Source organism: Meles meles, chromosome 10 (assembly GCF_922984935.1).
Source record: "Meles meles chromosome 10, mMelMel3.1 paternal haplotype, whole genome shotgun sequence".
Taxonomy (NCBI): Eukaryota; Metazoa; Chordata; class Mammalia; order Carnivora; family Mustelidae; genus Meles; species Meles meles.
Window position 1 is genome coordinate 5,574,462 of NC_060075.1, and position 18,612 is coordinate 5,593,073.

At 54.6% G+C, this 18,612-nt stretch overlaps 1 protein-coding gene across 10 annotated transcripts in view; it reads left to right on the top strand.

The window, feature by feature from the left end:
* PRKAG2 (protein kinase AMP-activated non-catalytic subunit gamma 2) overlaps positions 1–18,612 on the top strand; it is a 248,359-nt gene that overhangs the window by 196,972 nt on the left and 32,775 nt on the right. For 7 of the 10 annotated variants that reach the window (XM_046020199.1, XM_046020202.1, XM_046020201.1 and 4 more), the window contains one exon: positions 12,418–12,524. In XM_046020199.1, coding sequence (XP_045876155.1) covers positions 12,418–12,524 — 107 coding nt within the window. The remainder of the gene's footprint in view (positions 1–12,417; positions 12,525–18,612) is intronic. The other 3 variants (XM_046020200.1, XM_046020207.1, XM_046020208.1) reach the window with 1 other exon arrangement.

Here is an 18,612-nt window from a genome sequence, read left to right on the forward strand (position 1 = left end):
CGTGTCTCTGAAGTCAGGCTGTAGCTTGACATTTGATGGTGTCTTAGATTTGATGAGATTGCGTGGTCGGGGGGAGACGGGGGAGGTTTTGTTACCTGAAATGGAAAGATCCTGACTACTCGAAATCAGGAGGAGAGTGCGGCAGACTGAGGGGCATTTGAAAGAGGACCCGCCTCCAGGCTTCACCAGTCACTGCGCAGTCCTCAGGAGCCAAGGCAGCATCCTGGCCCTCTCTGTGGTGGCTGGATCTCCATGCCCTTCCCTCTCACAGCGGACCCTGCCTGCTCCTGGGGACACTCAGCTCAGACCCCAGGAGCGCAGGCCGCAGTCCAGACCCAATCCACATGGCAGGGCGGTGGCCGGGGACGGTCCCATCCTGCGTGGGCGGCACGGTCCCTGAAAGACATTATACCGGCATCTCTGCGACTTTAAGTTTCACCCGTGGGTTTTAAAGTGGAGAAACTTGATACTACAGAGCATTTGGAGTTTACTTGAAAGAAATGGAAGATTTGGGGGAACGCTTTTTTGTGGTTCTCAGAACCGGCACACACGAAGCTGGTCCAGCACGGCGGGGAGAGTCCACCTGTATCGAGCCCTCGGAACAGCCTTGAGAGCCCGTGTTTTTATCATCTCTGTTTTAGAGAGAAGAACCCAAGAAAGTAAGAAGAAGTAAATGACCTCGGGGCCGTGTCTGGGAAGGGGGAGAAGCAGGATTCCAACACAGTCCTGTGCCCCAGTTCCGCGTGCGAACCGGCCCGGAAGCATCCCTTACTGGGAGATCTGTTTTCCCGCCTGCTGTAACCGGCCGGCCGGCTTCCGGCTGAGCCGCCCGGGCGCTTGCCAGTGTCTCGGGGCGCTCACTCCCGCGGACCCGCAGTGCTGCTGCTTGCTTTGAACCCTTGGTGACAGTCCGCAGAGCCGGCCTCTGCCCTGTGCCCCCCGCGGCACCATGCTGCCCCCATGCACGGCCAGCGGGTCATTGTCGCTCCCCGATGGCCCTTACTCATCTTTCTCGAGCGCTGGCCATTGACACGGGCCTGGGCGGGGCCTGCTCGCCTTCAAGTCCCACGGCCTTGCTCGCTGCTGTCGCCTCGGTGACCCAGTGTCTGGATCCCGTGTCCGTAATCACCTCGCTGCTTGGTGGCCGGCGATGCCCGAGTGACGACCCGGCCACATCTCTCCCGAGGCCCCAGCTGTCTGCTCGATGCTTCCACTGACCCGCACCCTGGCCTCTGGGCTGTTGCTGGGGCTCACTCCCCCTCCCGCGTCCAAGTGACAAACCCCGGTCACTCCTGCCGGTGCGTGAGGCCAGGCCCAGGCAGCGTTGCTCCGGACATCGGCTGCGCCCTCCGGTTGGGAGGCCCTGCGGCCCTGAAAGGTGGTTATAAAAGCACCGGCAGCGGTGGTTTATAAAGCCCAGAGCTCCGGGCTGCGTTTCCTCTCCTGCTCTCTGCCGACCTGGGTGCCCCCTTTGTGCCTCTGTGTTCTGTCACCCCCTGCTCGGCCTCGGCCCCTCGCCTTGCTCCCCCGCCTTCCTCTCCCCCTGGTCCCCTGCTGGTTTTCCGCAGACCTGAGCGCCAGCATCACTTCCCTGGGGACACCCCTCCCAAAGCCCCAGATGGGACTCGATCTCTTGATCCCTCCGGCCTGGCGGGGGCCGCGAAGCAGAGGCAGTGCCCCGTGTTTCTCTCACCAGCCTGTACGCTCCCCGAGGCTGGGGACTGCCGACCCACCGCCCTCCGGGATTCAGAGGTACCGAGACGCGTGAGACTCCGTGGTCATTGAGCGGTTCCGTGCGTGAACATGTGCACACGCGTGTACATGTACAGCATTTTCAAGGTTTTAGCTTTTACTCCGGCGCAGGAGCTCAGGGTGCTACACGTCGTCAACGTCATTTCTTCTAAAGAAAGAAGGTCTTCTGTGGAAGACCGAGATCCACCTGCCAAGTTAGCGTGAGCAGGGACAGTTGGGGGCGTGCGGGAGGACGAGGACTCAGGGTGCCGCGCAGGGGCGCAGAGGCTCCCTTCCCCCGGACGGTGGGGGCCAAGCGCTGGGCGCCGGAGCGACGGCCGCCGGGGGTGGAAATGGGGTGGCTCGCTTTCGTAAGCTGGGAACCGAGGCAAACGCCTTTCAGGTCTTTCCTTTGCGGCTGCAGCTGCCCCGGCACCCATGTTGGGGGAGAAGCGGCCTTGCTGATCTCTGACAAAAAGAGGGCGGGGGAGTCAGTTTCGGGGAGGAAACTCTTTTGGGGACCTTCTGGTTGTGTCTGTGTCACTTGTTCATCTGTTGATTTGCTGCTTCTGCCCCCCCCGAGCTGTTTCGTGGGAGTCTGGGTGGACGGACGTGCCAGGTTCACGGCTGTACAGGGGTCGTTTGTAACTAACAGAAGCGGCTACCTGCGGTCTGCAGATCACACGCTGCTTTCTGTGATGGAGTCTCCCATCGTCCCCTGAAGACCTCGGGAAGACACACGCCCACTTCCTCACGTGCTTCCTTACACCCTGTGTTTGCTCGCCCGTGTCCCACGGACCTCTCCAGCTCTGGAGCATGTGTGTGGCACCCCCCCCACACTTGTATGTGTAATTAGCGTCTCAGTCACCGAGCGCACAGGTCAGAGCCGCTTGGAGGCCGGCTCCTCCCGCCCGAGAGCCGGGGGACGCCAGGCAGCTTCCTCCGGGCTGCAGCTTCTTCACCTGTAACAGGCACGTTGTCGCAGCACCGAGCTCATCGGGTTGTGCGAGGATTAAGGAACACGAGCATAGTGCCCACTACCTCACCTGCCCAGCAGGACGGTCTCTGCAGGGGTGGCCCGTGGTGGAGGCCCGAGGAGTTCCCCGCAGAGGCGGGAATTTAAAGGTCAGGGTCACCGTTAGCGTGTCTCGCGGTGACAGTGGCTTATTCAGCAGGGTTCCAGTCCCTGCTCTGCCGGACTCCTCCCTGTGTGAGCGCTGCGCGGAGTGGGCATCGGAGTTTATTCTCCCCATTGCTCGGTCTTCCTGCAGGAAAACTGTGTTCTCCCCATCTTGCCAAGGAAGGGATGCAAGCTAAGGGCGTGAAGTGGTTGGCCCAAGCGCGCACAGACGTGGCGGCCGTTCTCATCTGGGTTTGCTGTCACTCCCCCGGTCTTCCCGCTACGCTCCCTCCTGCCGGAACCCAGACTGCCCAGAGTTCGCATGGGAGAAGACCAGCCTGCTGCCTGCCAGCCTGAGGAAAGCCCCAGAAGCCTGGGGCCCTGTAGAGGCATCTTCTGTTAGTGCCTTCCTCTGCAAGGGCTGTGCTGTGTGGGAGGTTGCCCGGGCCGGGGGGGGGGGGGGGGGTCTGTGCTGAAGGATCCATCCTGTTGCTAAACCAGTGATGTGCGAGCCTTCACGGACAGGCGTCCACGCTCTGGCAAACTGCAGCGGGCCGTGTGAGCTGGAGTAGCGCTCTGTCCAAATCCCGGACTGCGGCACACCAGTGTGGGACCCTGGTGACACACAGACCTCAGTGCACCTGACGGAACCGACTGACGTGGGCCGCCACACTTGTGCCTCAAGCTGATTTGCTGAATATATTCACGGATCTCTCTTCCCTCCTGAAATCCTACTGAAATATCAGCAATCAATGAAACAGAATACACAACTTAGTCTTTTTTTTTTTTTTTAAGGTTTTATTTATTTATTTGACAGAGATCACAAGTAGGCGGAGAGGCAGACAGAGAGAGAGGAGGAAGCAGGCTCCCCGCAGAGCAGAGAGCCCGACGCGGGGCTCGATCCCAGGACCCTGAGACCATGACCTGAGCCGAAGGCAGAGGCTTTAACCCACTGAGCCGCCCAGGCGCCCCAAAACCTAGTGTTGCTCAACAAAACCAAAAGCTTAGTTCTCGGAAGGGACCAAAAAGTAGGCAAAGTCTGTTCAGGAATGTAGTTAGTGAAAATACAAAGCTTCAGAAATCAGGGGGGTGGGGGAGGGTTCTTAATTAAAAATGCAAAGATTTAGAGAATAGCATTAAATGTAACCCGAGTATACCAGACTATAGCGATAAATTTAAAGCTCTTTCGGTCACCATAAAAGAAATTTAAAAAATAAGTGAACGGTATGGATGTGAATAGTGTCTCCACAAAGCTGTTTTGTAAGAAGAGTAACGAAAAGTTCTCAGCCTTCCTGTGACTCCGCCATAGAGGCCTGGAGTCCAGCCTGTCGATGGACACGTTCTGGAAGGCCTTCACGGAGCAGTTAACGTGTAGGTTATTTACATTATTTGACGGCGTAGAGAAAGATGGCAGCTTCCCAGCTCGTTCTTTGAAGCTAGGCGGATCCTGACATCCAAACCAGCTGATGGCACCCAAAGAGGAAAACAGGTGACGAACCTGGCTGTGAGAATATGGGCCGAACCCCCGCATACACAGCAGCGGGAGGAGCCTCAGGCTGCGCGGCAACCAAGCAGGGTGGTGTCCCAGAAATGCAAGAAGAGCGCAGTTTACTAAGAAATCACCCGAGAATTAACCGGTGCCGGTTAAAGGCGAGGAGCCTCCGGTCATCTCAGTAGACACCAGAATAGCAGTTGAGCAAGGTCAGCATATGTTCCTTCAACAAAATCCTTAATAAGCCAGAGGGAGAAGGAAACATCTTGAAGTTGATGGAAACAGACCGGACAGAAGCCTCCAGCAGCTGCGAGGTGGTTCCTGGCATCGTCCGCATTCCGGGCGGCACCACCCTGCCCGCCCTTCGGGTGCTCGGGGCTGGGTCCTCACCGTGGCTTCCATTGAGTTCGTAGGTCTGTCCTGAGAACAAGGGAACGTCGGCTGGGGTGCACATTTCACTCGTGTGACTCCCAGAATTCAGCGTGAAACCATTTTAAAATGAACAGGAATCACATGTAACTTCAAGGTCACGGCTCTGGCTGTGGCATCCCTCAGGCATTCACTGCAGCCGGTTTTGAGCTACTGGAGAGATGCTCTGCCTTCACCTACCACGCTTCCTTCCCACCGAGTCTTTACTGCCCTTCCTGGAAGAGCCCCCACACTTCCCCCGTCCGCACGCGTGAAACCAAATGCAAAAAAGCATGGAAAGAAAAGATCTAGTGCACCTTATTTATTTTGCTTCCTTTTTTTTTTTTTTTTTTTTTTTAAATTTGACAGAGATCACAAGTAGGCAGAGAGAGAGACGGGGAAGCAGGCTCCCTGCCGAGCAGAGAGCCCGATGCGGGGCCTGATCCCAGGACCCCGGGACCATGACTGGAGCCAAAGGCAGAGGCTTTAACCCACTGAGCCACCCAGGCGCCCCTATTTTGCTTCCTCTTAAGAAAAACAAGATCCTAGTTCTTGGAAAAGACCAATTAGGGGGTAAACCTTATTACCTGTAAAATTACATTTAAGCATTGACTTTGTTAACATTTGTGTTTCTAAGCACTTTAGGAAAAACTACATGAGTCTGGGCTTTCCCATATACTTTAAGTTCCATGTTCCCCATTTTCACTTACTTCTTGCTCAACTATTTTAAATGGTTTTCTAAAAAAAAAAAGAAACTACTATATGTGTATTTTAGTTTACTATTTAGTTTACTGTTAAACTTATGTTTCAAAATGTAGAATGAAGAATAAAATACATTTTTTAAAAACTGATCATTTGGGGAATTATAGTGACATGTCTATGTATTAAGATAAAATTATGGGGATTGGAAATAAGGGGTTGGGGGTTTTGGTTTCAGGGGGGTTTTAAGTGAAGTTTGGGGTGATGTGTGAATTTTGTGTTAAAAATGCCTTCATTGGGGCACCTGGGTGGCTCAGTTGCTTAAGTGTCTGGCTTCGGGTCAGGTCATGATCTCCAGGTCCTGGGATCGAGCCCTGTGTTGGGCTCTCTGCTCTGCAGGGAGTCTGCTTCTCCCTCTCTTTCTGCCTCTCCCCCTGCTTGTGCTCTCTTTCTCTTTCTCTTAAATAAATAAATAAAAATCTTTTAAAAAATAATAAAATGCTTTCATCCTGGAGCACCTGGGTGGCTCAGTCAACTAAGCATCCAACTCTTGGTTTTGGCTCAGGTCATGATCTTGGGGTCATGAGATCGAGCCCCAATTCAGGCTCTGTGCTCAGCAGGGAGTCTGCTTAGAGTCTCTCCCTCTCCGCCTGCCCCTCCCACTTGTGCACACTCATCTCTTTGAGACAGAGTTTGGATCTGTTGCTCTGACCACTGAGACTTATGAAGCAGTGTTGAGTCTTGGTAAACGAAGGAGCCGGGACGTGGCTTGGAGTCAGGTGTGTGTTGTGGCCGTGGCCAAGCAGAGCCTCTTCTCTGTGGTAGCTGGACAGTAGCTTGGAAAGCCGGCCCCCAAGGAGAGGCCGCCAGTCCCTCTGAGGGTTGCACACTTGGTCCGTCCTGTAAGCCCCCAGGCCTCACAGCTCTGCTAACAGACTGGCCGCTGGGAAGGATGCCCACGGCTGATTGAGTTAGGACAGCACCCCAATACGAGCAGTCACAGTCCCCCTCTCCTATACGGGCTTGATTTACGTCCTCTGACTCGGATTCTGCCGAGAGGTTTGCTGGGACATGTGGCCCAGAGCAGGCAGAATGAACCCGGCTGCTGCGGGTGTGGTCACGTGCGTAGGGAATCTCAGGTCACTGGAACCAGCCCCTGCGCTTTTCTCTCCCGTGGCACCGGAGAGCCATCTGCAAGCCACTCCCAGCCAGCCTTCTAGCACCTTCCACCTGCCACCTCGTCTTGCCTTTTTTAGAATAATTATCAGTGGCAGTCTGTTTTCTTCGTTTTCTTGCAGTTAAGGCTAGAAATGCTGAAGAATCACATCATCTTAGAATTCATTTTTTACAAATTCGTTGTAAGTTAAAAGTCTATGTGAGTAGGTTTTATAAAAAGTAATTTAGGACTCTAGTGATTACCTCTGAAATATGAATTCATCAAGTTGTGTTGCTGTATTTTCAGGTTCTTAAAATATGTTCTACAACCGTGTGAACATTTTAATGCTTCTTCAGTTGTATTCAATTCAGTTACATTTTTTTGTCCCGGAGAATTAGAAAGTAGCCTCAATATAAAATATGTTTGCAAACACGTTTAAAGCTTTAAAATAATGCTGTTCTGCTTTAAAAAGAAAATTGCGTGCGACGCGATCATAGGTACATTTTTTCTATGACAAAAAACATCCCTTTAATACAAAGGTATTAAAGTTTCTTTACTGATCGTTAAATCTAGATTCACCAGTATTCTTTTAAACGGGGGTCCTCTGTTAGGATTTCTCTCTCGAAGGATAGACGTGCTATACAGAAGCTTGGACTCATACTCAATCCTCTGCATTTGACTCACAAGCAGGCATGAGCTTGTCCCAGCACCTGCTGGGAACTGGCCGGACCGGGTGCCTTTCCGGCGCCTCGGGAAGCCGCAGGGTAAGAGGAAGGCAGCCCCGTAACTTCAGCACAAGGTACACGACACTCAGAAGTGAATTACTCGCAAAGCACTAAGGGGTTGTCAAAACAAGCCATTACTGACTTGAGGGCCTCCGAGGAAGGTGTTCCCGGCCCTTGAACTCCACCGGGAAGCTGCATCAGTTTCCCGAGCCCCCACCGCAAACTGCCACAGATGAGAACTTCGGACGGGAGAGCTTCATTCACGGGTTGGCCGTGTGGGTCCCCGCCGGCGGCCCTGCGAGGGAGTCCGCGCCCGGCCTCGCTCTCGGCTTCCAGGAGTTGCCTGTGGCCCTCAGCGTCCCGCGCGGGGCCTCTCCTCTCTCTGCGTCTTGGCGTCTCTGTTTCATGAGATCCGTGGTCTCTGGATTTAGGGCCCAGCCTAATCCAGGCTGATCTCATCTCAGGGTCCTTCCTGTGGTTACATCTGCAAAGACCTTTGTTCCAAAGAAAATCACGTTCCGATGTCCCAGCTGGGCTTCGGGGGAGCCAGTGTGCAGCGACCAGAAGGCCGGCAGGCAGGATTTCCAGGAGGCCGTCATGGAGGGGGCAGCGTTCTCAGGAGAGAGAACAGTGTGAATGGAGCCGAGGCAGAAACCCAGGGAGCACATTCCCCAAGTTGAACTTCCCAGACTTCAAAAAAGCCTTTGGAAAGGACGGATCAGCGGGATCTGAGAGTGGGCGATTCCTGGGGGGTGTGGCAGGAGAGGAGGCCGGGAGGGGTGTGGGGTGAGGGGGCTGGAAAGCTCGACTGATGGATGTGCGGTGCCTGGTGCCCTCGCGCGAGGGCTGGGCGCGGGGAGGGGGTGCCGTCAGCTCGGCTCCGAGGGGATGCCTGCTTCCACGCCGCTGTGCCCGGCCCGCACGACTGTTTGCACGTACACTGCGATGCTGCGTTCTCAGATCGTCCCGTCAACCGTCAGAAACTCAACACCCTGACGCACACTCTGCTTCCCAGTAGCACTCGGTAGCGGCCGCCTCGCCCGCCCTGGGGTAGCGCGCTGCTGGAGGGCCGGTGGGTTTTCAGATCACCCCAGCGCGTCCCTCTCATACCCAGGGACTCTCATACCCAGGGATGCTCCGTGATCCTGCTTCTGGCCGGTGACACAGAGCAGAAGCAAGAACACAACCCCGATAATGTCTTAACCCCAGTCACCCTTGGAGAAGGGGGTTGAACTTCTTGCGTTCTCAGGAATCTTAATGACGCATCCCAAACAACCCGGTGGTGTTGAATGGTTTGGGTTTTGGGGGGTTTTTCGTTTTTTTCTTTTTAGTTTAACTCTTCCTTTCCATTTCATCACATTTCTTTCTTCGGTTGTAATTTGAGACTTGGTCGTAGTGAAAATAAGACAGATGGTGCCACGTACAATCAGAAAGTTTATACTCAATGTAGGGAAGCCGTGACATTTTCTAATAGCTCACCTTATTTCCCTAAGTTAAAATACTATTACCTTTTTTCTCAATATGGTTTTGTTACGACAGTGATAACCTCTGTCCTTATTCCAGACCAAAGTAAATTTGATATGATTTGTTTTACGTATTTAACATCTTCCTTTCTTTGGTTGGGCTTCGTACATTTTTTTTAAATGTCGTGGGTCCTCCTCCAACCCCGTACTAACTGTGAGGAGCTGGTCAGACTTCCAGCCGGGGCACTACCTGCCCAGCGCATCCCGGGATTCCTCAAGACCATCAGAATGAGGAAGGTTCTGGAAACTGCCTCAGCCAACAGCAGCCTAAGGAGCCATGGCTGAACGTCACATGCTCTCCTGGAGGGATCAGAACTGAGGAATTCTGAGTAACGCATGGACTTCTGTTAACAGTTTGTTCGTCACTATTTTTCTGGTTTGGGAACTGTAACAAGCACCATGCTAATAACATCACACGCTGGTGACAGACAAAGCACATGTCCCCCCATCATGGGGGCTGGGGTGCGCGGACAAGGAGCGAGGGAGCACCCCTCGCAGTGCGTTCGCCGTCTGAGGCGGCCCTCACCGGGGAGATCCCAGAGAGCCCAGCTCTCCACAGACTCCTGGCTGACAGGGAGGCCGTGTGTCCGGCGGGGAAGTCCCGGGGGGACCTGCAGGAAGCCGGAGCAGGGCAGAAGGCTGTCCGATCTCGGAGCGTGGACGCCCCGGGTGCTTCCTGACCCATTCTCCCTTCCTGACCCAAAGTATGGAATCAATATTATAAATCCATCTAACACAGACAGACAGACAATTCTGTACAGAATTCCAAATAACGTGTGGCGGAGCGCTGTGCTCAGGATGGAGCCTGACTCCTGCCCTCTCGGTTCGGGCCACACGTGGTAACTGTCTTGCAAAGGCCGCAGGAGGAGGGAGAGTAGCCGCTGCAGAAATCTGACGGAGACGACGTGAGCAGGCAGGCCAGGTGCTGAGTCATGGGGACGGCAGGTGACCTTGCTAGGTGGGCTGTGATGGCCTCTGACCTTGTCATCTCCCTCCCAAAACACATCACCCCAGGACTGAGATTCTGCGAGAAGGATCACACAGATCCAAACTGACCGGCTTTGCTAGAACCCACACAGAGACCATAGGCAACAAGTAGTTATTAACTGGGTTCGTCAGTGTAGTGTGGACGAGCAAAGTCCTGGCCACTCAGGGGAGTGATCGGCCCAGAAGGAGAAGAGTGAGAGCCGCACAGACCACTGTGAGTGGGACGTGAGGGAACCGCCGACGACAAGTTCAGGTCGAGGCCCGCACGTCTTCAGGAGGAGGTCGTTGGACTTCCTTGCCTTCCTGACCCGGGGCTGGTCGTCTGCCCGAGTCCTCGCTCCTGGTCCAGGGCGTCTCCTGCCACGTGGCGTGTATCCGGGTGCCCTCGTTCTCCACCAGCCTGTGGACTTGGAGCGCAGTCACTGCCTGTTGTGCTCCCCTTTGTCTCCACGCCACGGCCAGCGTGTGGTGCAGCGCACCACGATGCGTGTGCGTGTGCCATCGAAGCTGCAGAGCTCTCGGGAAGTGTGGGGGTCCTGGACATAGATCTGCATCCCGCTTTGGTTACTCGCTGAGCGCCCGACTTTAGGCCAGCTCCCCAGCTTCTCCTCACCTCCGCTTGCTCGTATGTAAAGTGAAGAAGTTAACGCAGACGCCTCAATGTTACGTAACTGAAACGGATATGGTACAAAAATGTGTGGCCCATAGTGAACATTGAAATGTTCACTTTTTTGTGGATGATACGGCATCTGGGGTTGGGTTGAAATTGGGCAAGAAAGCCTAGAGAAGGGTGTTTAAGTTAAAGCAGAATGAGCAAATACAAGAAAGTGAGATTAAACGCAGTAGGAAACTTCGCAGAGAGCTGTTTGCCTCGACGTGGGAACAGGAGGTGGAGAAACGAGATTCGTGGATGCTGGACCGAGACGTCCCAACTGTTCCACGAGCAGGCGGGGAGATGACTGAGAGGGGAACTGGCCGGGAGGTGACTGGGACAGTGGGATGATGAAATCCGGGACCTGGGAAAGCAGCCGGGATCAGAAATAGAGGCTCAGCAGTGGTCGCGTAGTTCGTCGTGAAATTGGCAAACCAGGCAGCGGGTGCGGAGCGTTTACCGTAGGACACACGAGGGGTCACGCGCCTCTTCCACGCCTCAGGGACTTGCTAGTGTCACGCTTTTCAACACTGACTTTGGTAATGTCTCCAGTAAAGTGATCTTTGTCTTCCCAAGTATTTCCCAGGTCATCTCAGTCTTCCCGAAACTGTGCAGATCCGTGCGGGCTAAGGGGTTGTCGAGGAAGCCCCGCGCAGGTAGTACGCTGGCGCACAACCGTGAAGACCGGCCAGGAGTTGGGCCGCTGCAGGCAGGGGCGGTGGGCGAGCGTCCAGCTGCGAGTGCACCTTTGGAATCAAGAGGCGTCCAGGCCTAAGTTCTGGTTGCACGACTTCTCAGTCCTGTCCTTGAGCTACAGTCGGGTGCGGGAGGATTGAACGGAGCCAAGAAGAGCGGGACAAAACGTTGAAGACAGAGGAGACCGTAGTTGAAGGCGCTGTGGAGGAAGGGAGCTTAGCGCTTAGGAGGGACTAAGAGCAGACATGGTAGCTGGAGGCACACTGGGGCGTGGGCCGGTGACCCACGAGGCTGGGGCATCAAGAGAGGGGCCACACGGTCTCGTAGGCAGCACCAGGGATTCTGTCTTTTTCGAAAGCCATTGCAGTGTTCTCAGCAGGGGAGTGACACGATCTGAATTGCATCTGGCAAAACCATTCCGGATGCAGTGCGGACAGCTGGCGAGAACAGGGGTGAACGCAGAAAGACCAGTTAGGAAGTGAGGGCATTTATCAGACCCAGCCCAGGAGCCATGGAGGTGGGGAGAAGTGGACAGGTTCAAGAGAGACTTGCAGTCAACTCCGCGGGCTTCGCAGGAAACCGGGGAGGGTGGGGGAGGCGGCGTGATGAAGAGGAAGCCCAGGTTTCTGCAGGGTGGGTTGCACGGGGGCGGCGCACCGTTCACTCGTGACCGTGCCGGACCCCCACGAGTCCTCGCCATCCTGTTGCTGACTGTCTGCTGCCGTTACAGAGATTTAAAGACTCTGTGTATCTGTCTACAGACTTACCGGTTTTGGTGCTTTGTATCCTTGAGTAGATCCATATGTTCATTTAGCATGCGGGTAAATTAAGCATTTCTTTGTAAATTATGTGTTTCTTTGTTCTCAGTAATGCTGCATTCTGTGACCTTGCTCGACTCCATTCTTTCACGTCTGGGAGCTTTTTGCCGATTCTTTGGTATCTTTTATGTAAAAAATCATCTGTGTCTGCCAGTAGAAAAAGTTTTGCTTTCTTCTTTTCAGTCTGTTTGGAGAGAATCTTTGTTCCTCTCCTTGCCGTGCTGTCCGGGCGAGGATCTCCGGGACGGTGGTGGATGGTGTCCACACGCGTGAACACGGTGCCTTCTCGCTCTTACGGGGAAGGCCTGTCACCGTGTCCATAGGCTGTCGGCCGTGGGGTTTCATGCGCTCGCCAGCTGTTAGCAGGTTCCTCGCTGTTGCTGATATTTGCCTTTTTTCTGTCCTTTCAGCAGAAGACTCAGAAAGTGGTGTTTACATGCGCTTCATGAGGTCACACAAGTGTTACGACATCGTTCCCACCAGTTCGAAGCTTGTGGTCTTTGATACTACATTACAAGTAAGTGTGCGGTTTCCACAAACGGCTGTCACGCTGTCCACCTGGCTCTTCGTAGGGGAATTTACGTCCCACGATACCAGCGGACGCACCGAGTGTCACTCTGAGCTTTTGTCTGTGTTCTCCGTCCCCGTGGCAGCCGTGGAAGGAACGTCTTTCACCATCCTCTTTCTCCAGATAAGGAAACTGGTTCTTGAGAGCTTAAGTCACAGATTCGAGAATTTAGTAACTTAATCCACAGAGGGTCTGTCCTGTGTGTCAGAGCCTGAGTCATTAAGCGTGAACCTCTACCACCTTCCTCAGGGTATCCTGATCTTTTTCTCTTATTTAGTAGAATATATAATAAATTAATTTGAAGTAGTACTAGTTAAAAAGAAAAAAATTACTGAGATAGATGAGCCCTTGAGAAGGAACTTTGTTGATCTCTTTTAGCAGGAGAAATTGAACCTTATCATTTTGGTATGAAAAATGGGCTTATTGCAGCTAATTTTATGCCCATATGATGTACAGTCCTATATGGAAAGTCCTAAATGATGCATTCACTGCAAAGACCAGGTCCCGCCCAGCGTGGTAAGTATACACAGGTGCGCAGGTGTCTAGTGTCTGGAGCTGTGCGTGAGTCGTCACGAAGAAGGAGCCTCCGTTGTGCTCCCAGAGCAGCCACTGGGCCAGGAGCTCGTGGGCCGCTGGTGCTTTATTAAGGTGTGCTCCCAAGGGACCCCCTGCAGGACTGGGGGAGACCCAGAGAGGCCAGAGCCCTGCCAGGGTGGCCTCAGCTGGCCCCTCGGAAGAGCGTGGCGGGCGGGGGTGCCCTTGTGAGCTCACCCCAGCCTCTCCCTTCGTCCAGGCCTGTCCTAGGAGAGAGGCGTCAACACTCGGCCAGCTCTGCCCCTCACTCTGGGGCTGTCCCTGTCCCCATCCCAGCCTGGTCTGTCCCCCCAGCAGCTTGCCCCTGGGACTCAGCAGAGGACACCTGGACTCTCAGGGCCACGTTGCCTGTATCTTGTGCAGGCCACACAGGACGCTCAGGATGGGAAAACGGCTTTGTTCTGGTTTCATTTCATTGGCCAGCTGGTTTTTTTGTCATCGTACAGAAATACAACTGATTTTTGTAAATTGACCTTAACATCCTGTGACTTAGCTAAACTCACGTCAGGCCAGGTAAACTTCCAGGTTTCTTCTAAACCCCTAAGAGTCTGATTCTTTGACACCATGAGGATAGGTAAGCATCCAGTAGACTGCTCTGTGGGGAACGTGACCAACAGAACATCGGGAAAAAGCCAGTCTTTACAACCGTAACTCTAGATTTCAATAGTAAAAGAGCTAGAAAATCTCAGTTTCCAAAGTACAGAACTACCTGATCAGCCCATCACACCTTCGCTCCCCTTCCCCAAAAGGTTTATTACTTGTTCAACACCCAGGTCTCCTGACCCCAGAAGTCCCACCAACGGAAGAGTCAGAGACGGCTCGTAAGACCTGTGTCTGCTTTCACTCCTACTCAGCTCTTCCTTTGCCCTGGAATTGACTTTCTTCCAAATTTAAAATTTAGCCGAAGTGGGTGATACATGAGAAATGTGCTGTTTCTGTGGGTGGTCAAGTAACATCACTTACCGAGTTAATAAGCTGTGTGCGCCTCACTGCCTGGTCACGAGTCCTGGGAGGCTCTCGGCATCGAAGGAGCCAAACCTTGTCACCAGGGAAATAGGGGCAGAGGCGTGTCGTGGATAGAGCAGAGTTAAACATGCATTCGAAAGGTGTGAGGAGAGTATTTTCTAGACACAGGCTGCAGTAGTAGCCGTTGCTACATCTCGAGGGCAGAGAAAGCGTAGAGAACACCACAAAGGGATGGCAGACGACCAGAAACAGCCCACGTACCCTAAGAGACTGGTTCGGTAAATCCTGGTGTAGCATCTCCTGGAGTAATAGTACGTCGCCATGAAGAGGAACGAAAGAAGTGTTTGTCAAGAATAGATTTTTAAGTAAAAAAGCAAGTTGCAGAAGAAGACAAGTAGATGAGCCCGTTATTGTGAGGATCCAGAGCGCCAGAGCCCTAAGTCCTAGATGCGCCCAGAACTGGGAGACTAGAACAGACGCGAGAAGAGTGGGGTGAGCGGCTCCCCCAGACGAGGGAAAGAAGAGCTCAGACACGTTCAGCCTCCAGCCTGTGGCTCTGAGAGACCAGCTCGACTCTCCGCGGTCGGGTTCGGCAAAATGCCTGTTTCATACTGGAATTCACCGAGGACCGGCATCCGTCTCCATCCCGACGGCGTGGAAGCCAGACGCACGGCCTGGGGTCCTGCCCACGGGCAGTGCTGCCCACGTGGAGTCCTGGGGCCGCTCCATGTGGAGCAGGACGGGCGCAGCTGTGCCCCCACCCGGGGCCGGCCGGTCTGTAGAGCCAGCCAGGTTTTCCCTCATGGCAGCGGTCCGTGGGGAGCACCCCCAGCCCTTGGTCGCGGAATGAGCCAGAGGAGGCAGCTCTGTCCCTGACACGCCGCTGCCACTTGCTGACCGCCGGCCGTGCCGCTCGACGGTCAGTGGAGCCCGTTCTCTGTGGGAGCGCAGGCCGCTCAGCAGCTCACGGTCCGTCGTTCCGTCTGTCCCAGGCCCGGGAGCAAGCCGGGAGTTGCTTCTCAGAGGGACGGGACCTGTCCACAGAAGAAGGCGGCGTGGTTTCCTGCTGCTCTTCGCAGCCCCAGACGTGTGCCCTCGGGGTCTCGTGCTGGGGCCTGATGGGGCTTCGTACAGGATCCCTCGTGTGGACGCTGCAGGTGACAGGCCGGTGTGGACGAGGAGCCTGGACCTGTTGCCAGGCCTTCCCTTGCTCTGGTCACCCTGAGAACAGCATTTATGGGCCACTCAGTGAACGTGTCAACATAGCCGCTTCGTGGTGCCTGTTGCTTCCAAAAGAGCTCCCCCCGCTATGTGTGCCTGGCGGGTGTGCGCGGAGCAACGACCTGAACTTCCCTCGCAGGGGCTGCGAGTGCCCCAGCATCCCCTCACCCTGCGACTCACCCTCTGATTTCCTTACGGCCCACGGGGGCGTTGTCTGCAGTGTTGCTTCTGTCCTTGGCGCGGTGGACCCGGGTGGCACGCAGACGCCGGAAGGATGCACGTCCCTGCAGATGCTCGAAGGCAGAGGGCAGGCGGGCAGCATAGCCGCCAGGCACGTTGGGGGGTCCGTGCCAGGTACAAGCAGACTGCTGCTGGGCTCCTCCTGGGATGCTGTGGCGAGAAAGCATGCGTCTGGGCAGCCGTGGCAGGTCCCCCAGGATGCCACGGCAGGAAGAATCACCACAGTCAGTCACCACGCGATCGAGTTGACAGTAATTCACGGCTGGTCCAGAGACAGTCACAGGCCAGGCCTTTCCGGTCTGGGGCCAAGAGACAGCCGCTTCTTACATGGCCCAGGGGAGAAGGAGGACGCGTCTCAGCCCTTCCAGAGAAGCCTGGTCGCTCAGAGAAAGATCGGATTTCGTGCTCTCGGATTCTAAATGGTGACACGTCAGGAGTGATGAGAGGCTCAGAAATAAATAAACTTCCCCAGACTGAGGTGCGGGAGGGGAGCATTAAGAATTCCCTCACAACGGCAATATGACTTTTTAGCAATTCTCTACCAACAGAACTATTTCTAATGTTTATTCTGGAGTAGTTTTAGATTTATAGAGAAGCTGTGAAGTGTGTCTGGACTTCCCAGGCACCCCAGGCCCCGGTTCCCCCGTTCCTGCCATCTCCCATCAGGGTGGCAAACACTTGTCACAGTTCACAAACCAGTACTGACTCATGATGGTCACCGAAAGCCCAAGTTCGTTCAGATTTACTGTTTACCTGATGTCATTTTGCTGTCTGCGGAGCCCACCTAGGCTCTCCCGTGACATTGGGTCACCGCATCTCCTGGGCCCCCTCTGGGCTGTGCCAGTGTTTCGGACTTCCCTCGCTCCTGTGGCCTTACCGGCTCTCGCGAGCACTGGGCAGGTGTTCTGTAGGAGACCCCGCTGTTGGGATTTACCTGCTGTTTTTCTCACCCTCCGACTGGGATTATGGGTTTTAGAAGGCAGGCCACGGAGGTGAGGTGCCCTTTCATCCCGTCCCACCAAGCGTGCGTACCCTTAGCAGGTCTTAGCTCTGTGGACTGTAACACGGGTCACCCGGCAGCCCGGTTGTCTTCAGGTTTCTCCACGTCTGTGCTGTCGTCCTCGAAGTCACTGGGCACAGCCCGTGACGTGTGCGGGGCTGCGGCGGCCGAGAGCACAGTCGCTCCGGGGTTGGGTGGGGCGCCTGTGCGGGGACGCGGTCCCCTTCCGTCCTTACCGTACCTTCATTCGTGTCAGCGCAGACATGTGAACACACGTGTGCTCTTCCGTTAGGACCCGTTGCGACTGTATTTTGTTGCTCAGCTATTTCAGCCAGTATGACTATTAATAAAATGTGAGAGCAAATGGAGGGAAAGTGGGCAGGCGGCCGAGTAAGTGGCTGTGTGCTAAGCCCAAGTCCTTAGAAGACGCAGAAAATAAGAGCGTAGCATTAAAGCAGGCTGCGGGGTGGGGGCGGGGGCAAGAGCAGGAGGGGCTGCCCAGGGTGGGCGTAAGTGGGGACTCGAATTGAGGTCCACAAGCGGAGAGGGTGCAGGGCTTGTTTATTTTAAAAGCAAGGGGGGGGGGGCGCCTGGGTGGCTCAGTGGGTTAAGCCTCTGCCTTCGGCTCAGGTCATGATCTCAGGGTCCTGGGATCGAGCCCCGCATCGGGCTCCCTGCATAGCAGGGAGCCTGCATTCTCCTCTCTCTCTGCCTGCCTCTCTGCCTACTTGTGATCTCTGTCTGTCAAATAAATAAATAAAATCTTTAAAAAAAAAAAAAAGCAAGGGGGGCGCTGCGCCTGGGTGGCCCCATGGGTTAAGTGACCGACCCTTGATTTCCGTTCTGGTCCTGAGATCGAGCCCTGCTTAGGACTCTGCGCATTTAGCCTGCTAAGATTCTCTCGGTCCCTCTCCCTGTGCCCCTCCACCCACCCTCAGAAAAATAAGTAAAAATAAGTAAAAGCAAGAAGGAATGAGAGGGATCCACGCTGCAGGTGCAAATAAAGAAAAAACCTCCTCAAATTTTTTTGTACTTCTTCCCTATCAGGGAAAATGATGGAAGTGAAAGTGGAAAAAGTCCGGTAGATGGTGATTAGAGGAAGCTGAAGCCTGAGATGGGTGGAGAGATTCTGGGTGGAGAGATTCTGGGCGGGCACCACGGAACCAGTTTGCTTTCTGACCCAGATGAATCACATTCCAGTGTAATAAAGGGACTTAGAAAGCAGATCGCCAATCTGCTAGTGATATCACAGAAATGGTGAAAAGCGTTCTGGGCCCCAGGCTAGAGATGAAAGAAAACAGATTCAAAAAAGAAAAAAAGAAAAAAAAAAATCCCGCGGGTGTGGAATGTGGTGCCCGTCCCAGGTAAGATGTGTGAATGAATGATTAGCGAAAGTCAAAGAAAAAGTCGTCTCTGGGAACCTACCACGAATTGACAAAAAAAGTCACAGAAGTCGAGCCGGATTTCCTTTCTTACTTCCACAGCGGAGGTAAAACAGGACAGGCATGTCTCGGTTTCAGCTAGACAGCTGACGGAGCGGGTGCGGGAGTGCGGGCTGTCTGCTCGGTGAGTGAGTTCATGGCTCGGTCTGGGCCTCAGAAGGACGTTGATGACATCTCAGCCCGGAGCACCGTGTCCAGCTGCGTCCTTTTAAAATCCACTTACGTCACCTGTGACTCCGGCCACCTCTCAAGTCACACAGGTACCACGGGGTGGCACCTCAGCCCAGGCCTACCAGCATACCCCCATCTCCTTAACCAGTGGGGGACAGACGCCAGGGGAGAGACGCCTCCACCTTGCACCCTCAGAGTGGACAGTCCGCAGAAGACGCCAGCAAGACCGAGTCAGTCTGCCCGTGCTTGTGACCGGGTCAGCCGCCCATCGGCACACGTGCTCATCTGGGGCCCGTTTCACGCCCGTCCCGCGCACCTGCTCCTCGGGTCACGTTCCCAGTAAAGGACGTCAGGCCAGGCTCTGCCTGCTGGGGAGCCCAAGCTGAGAAAGAGAGTTCTTGTA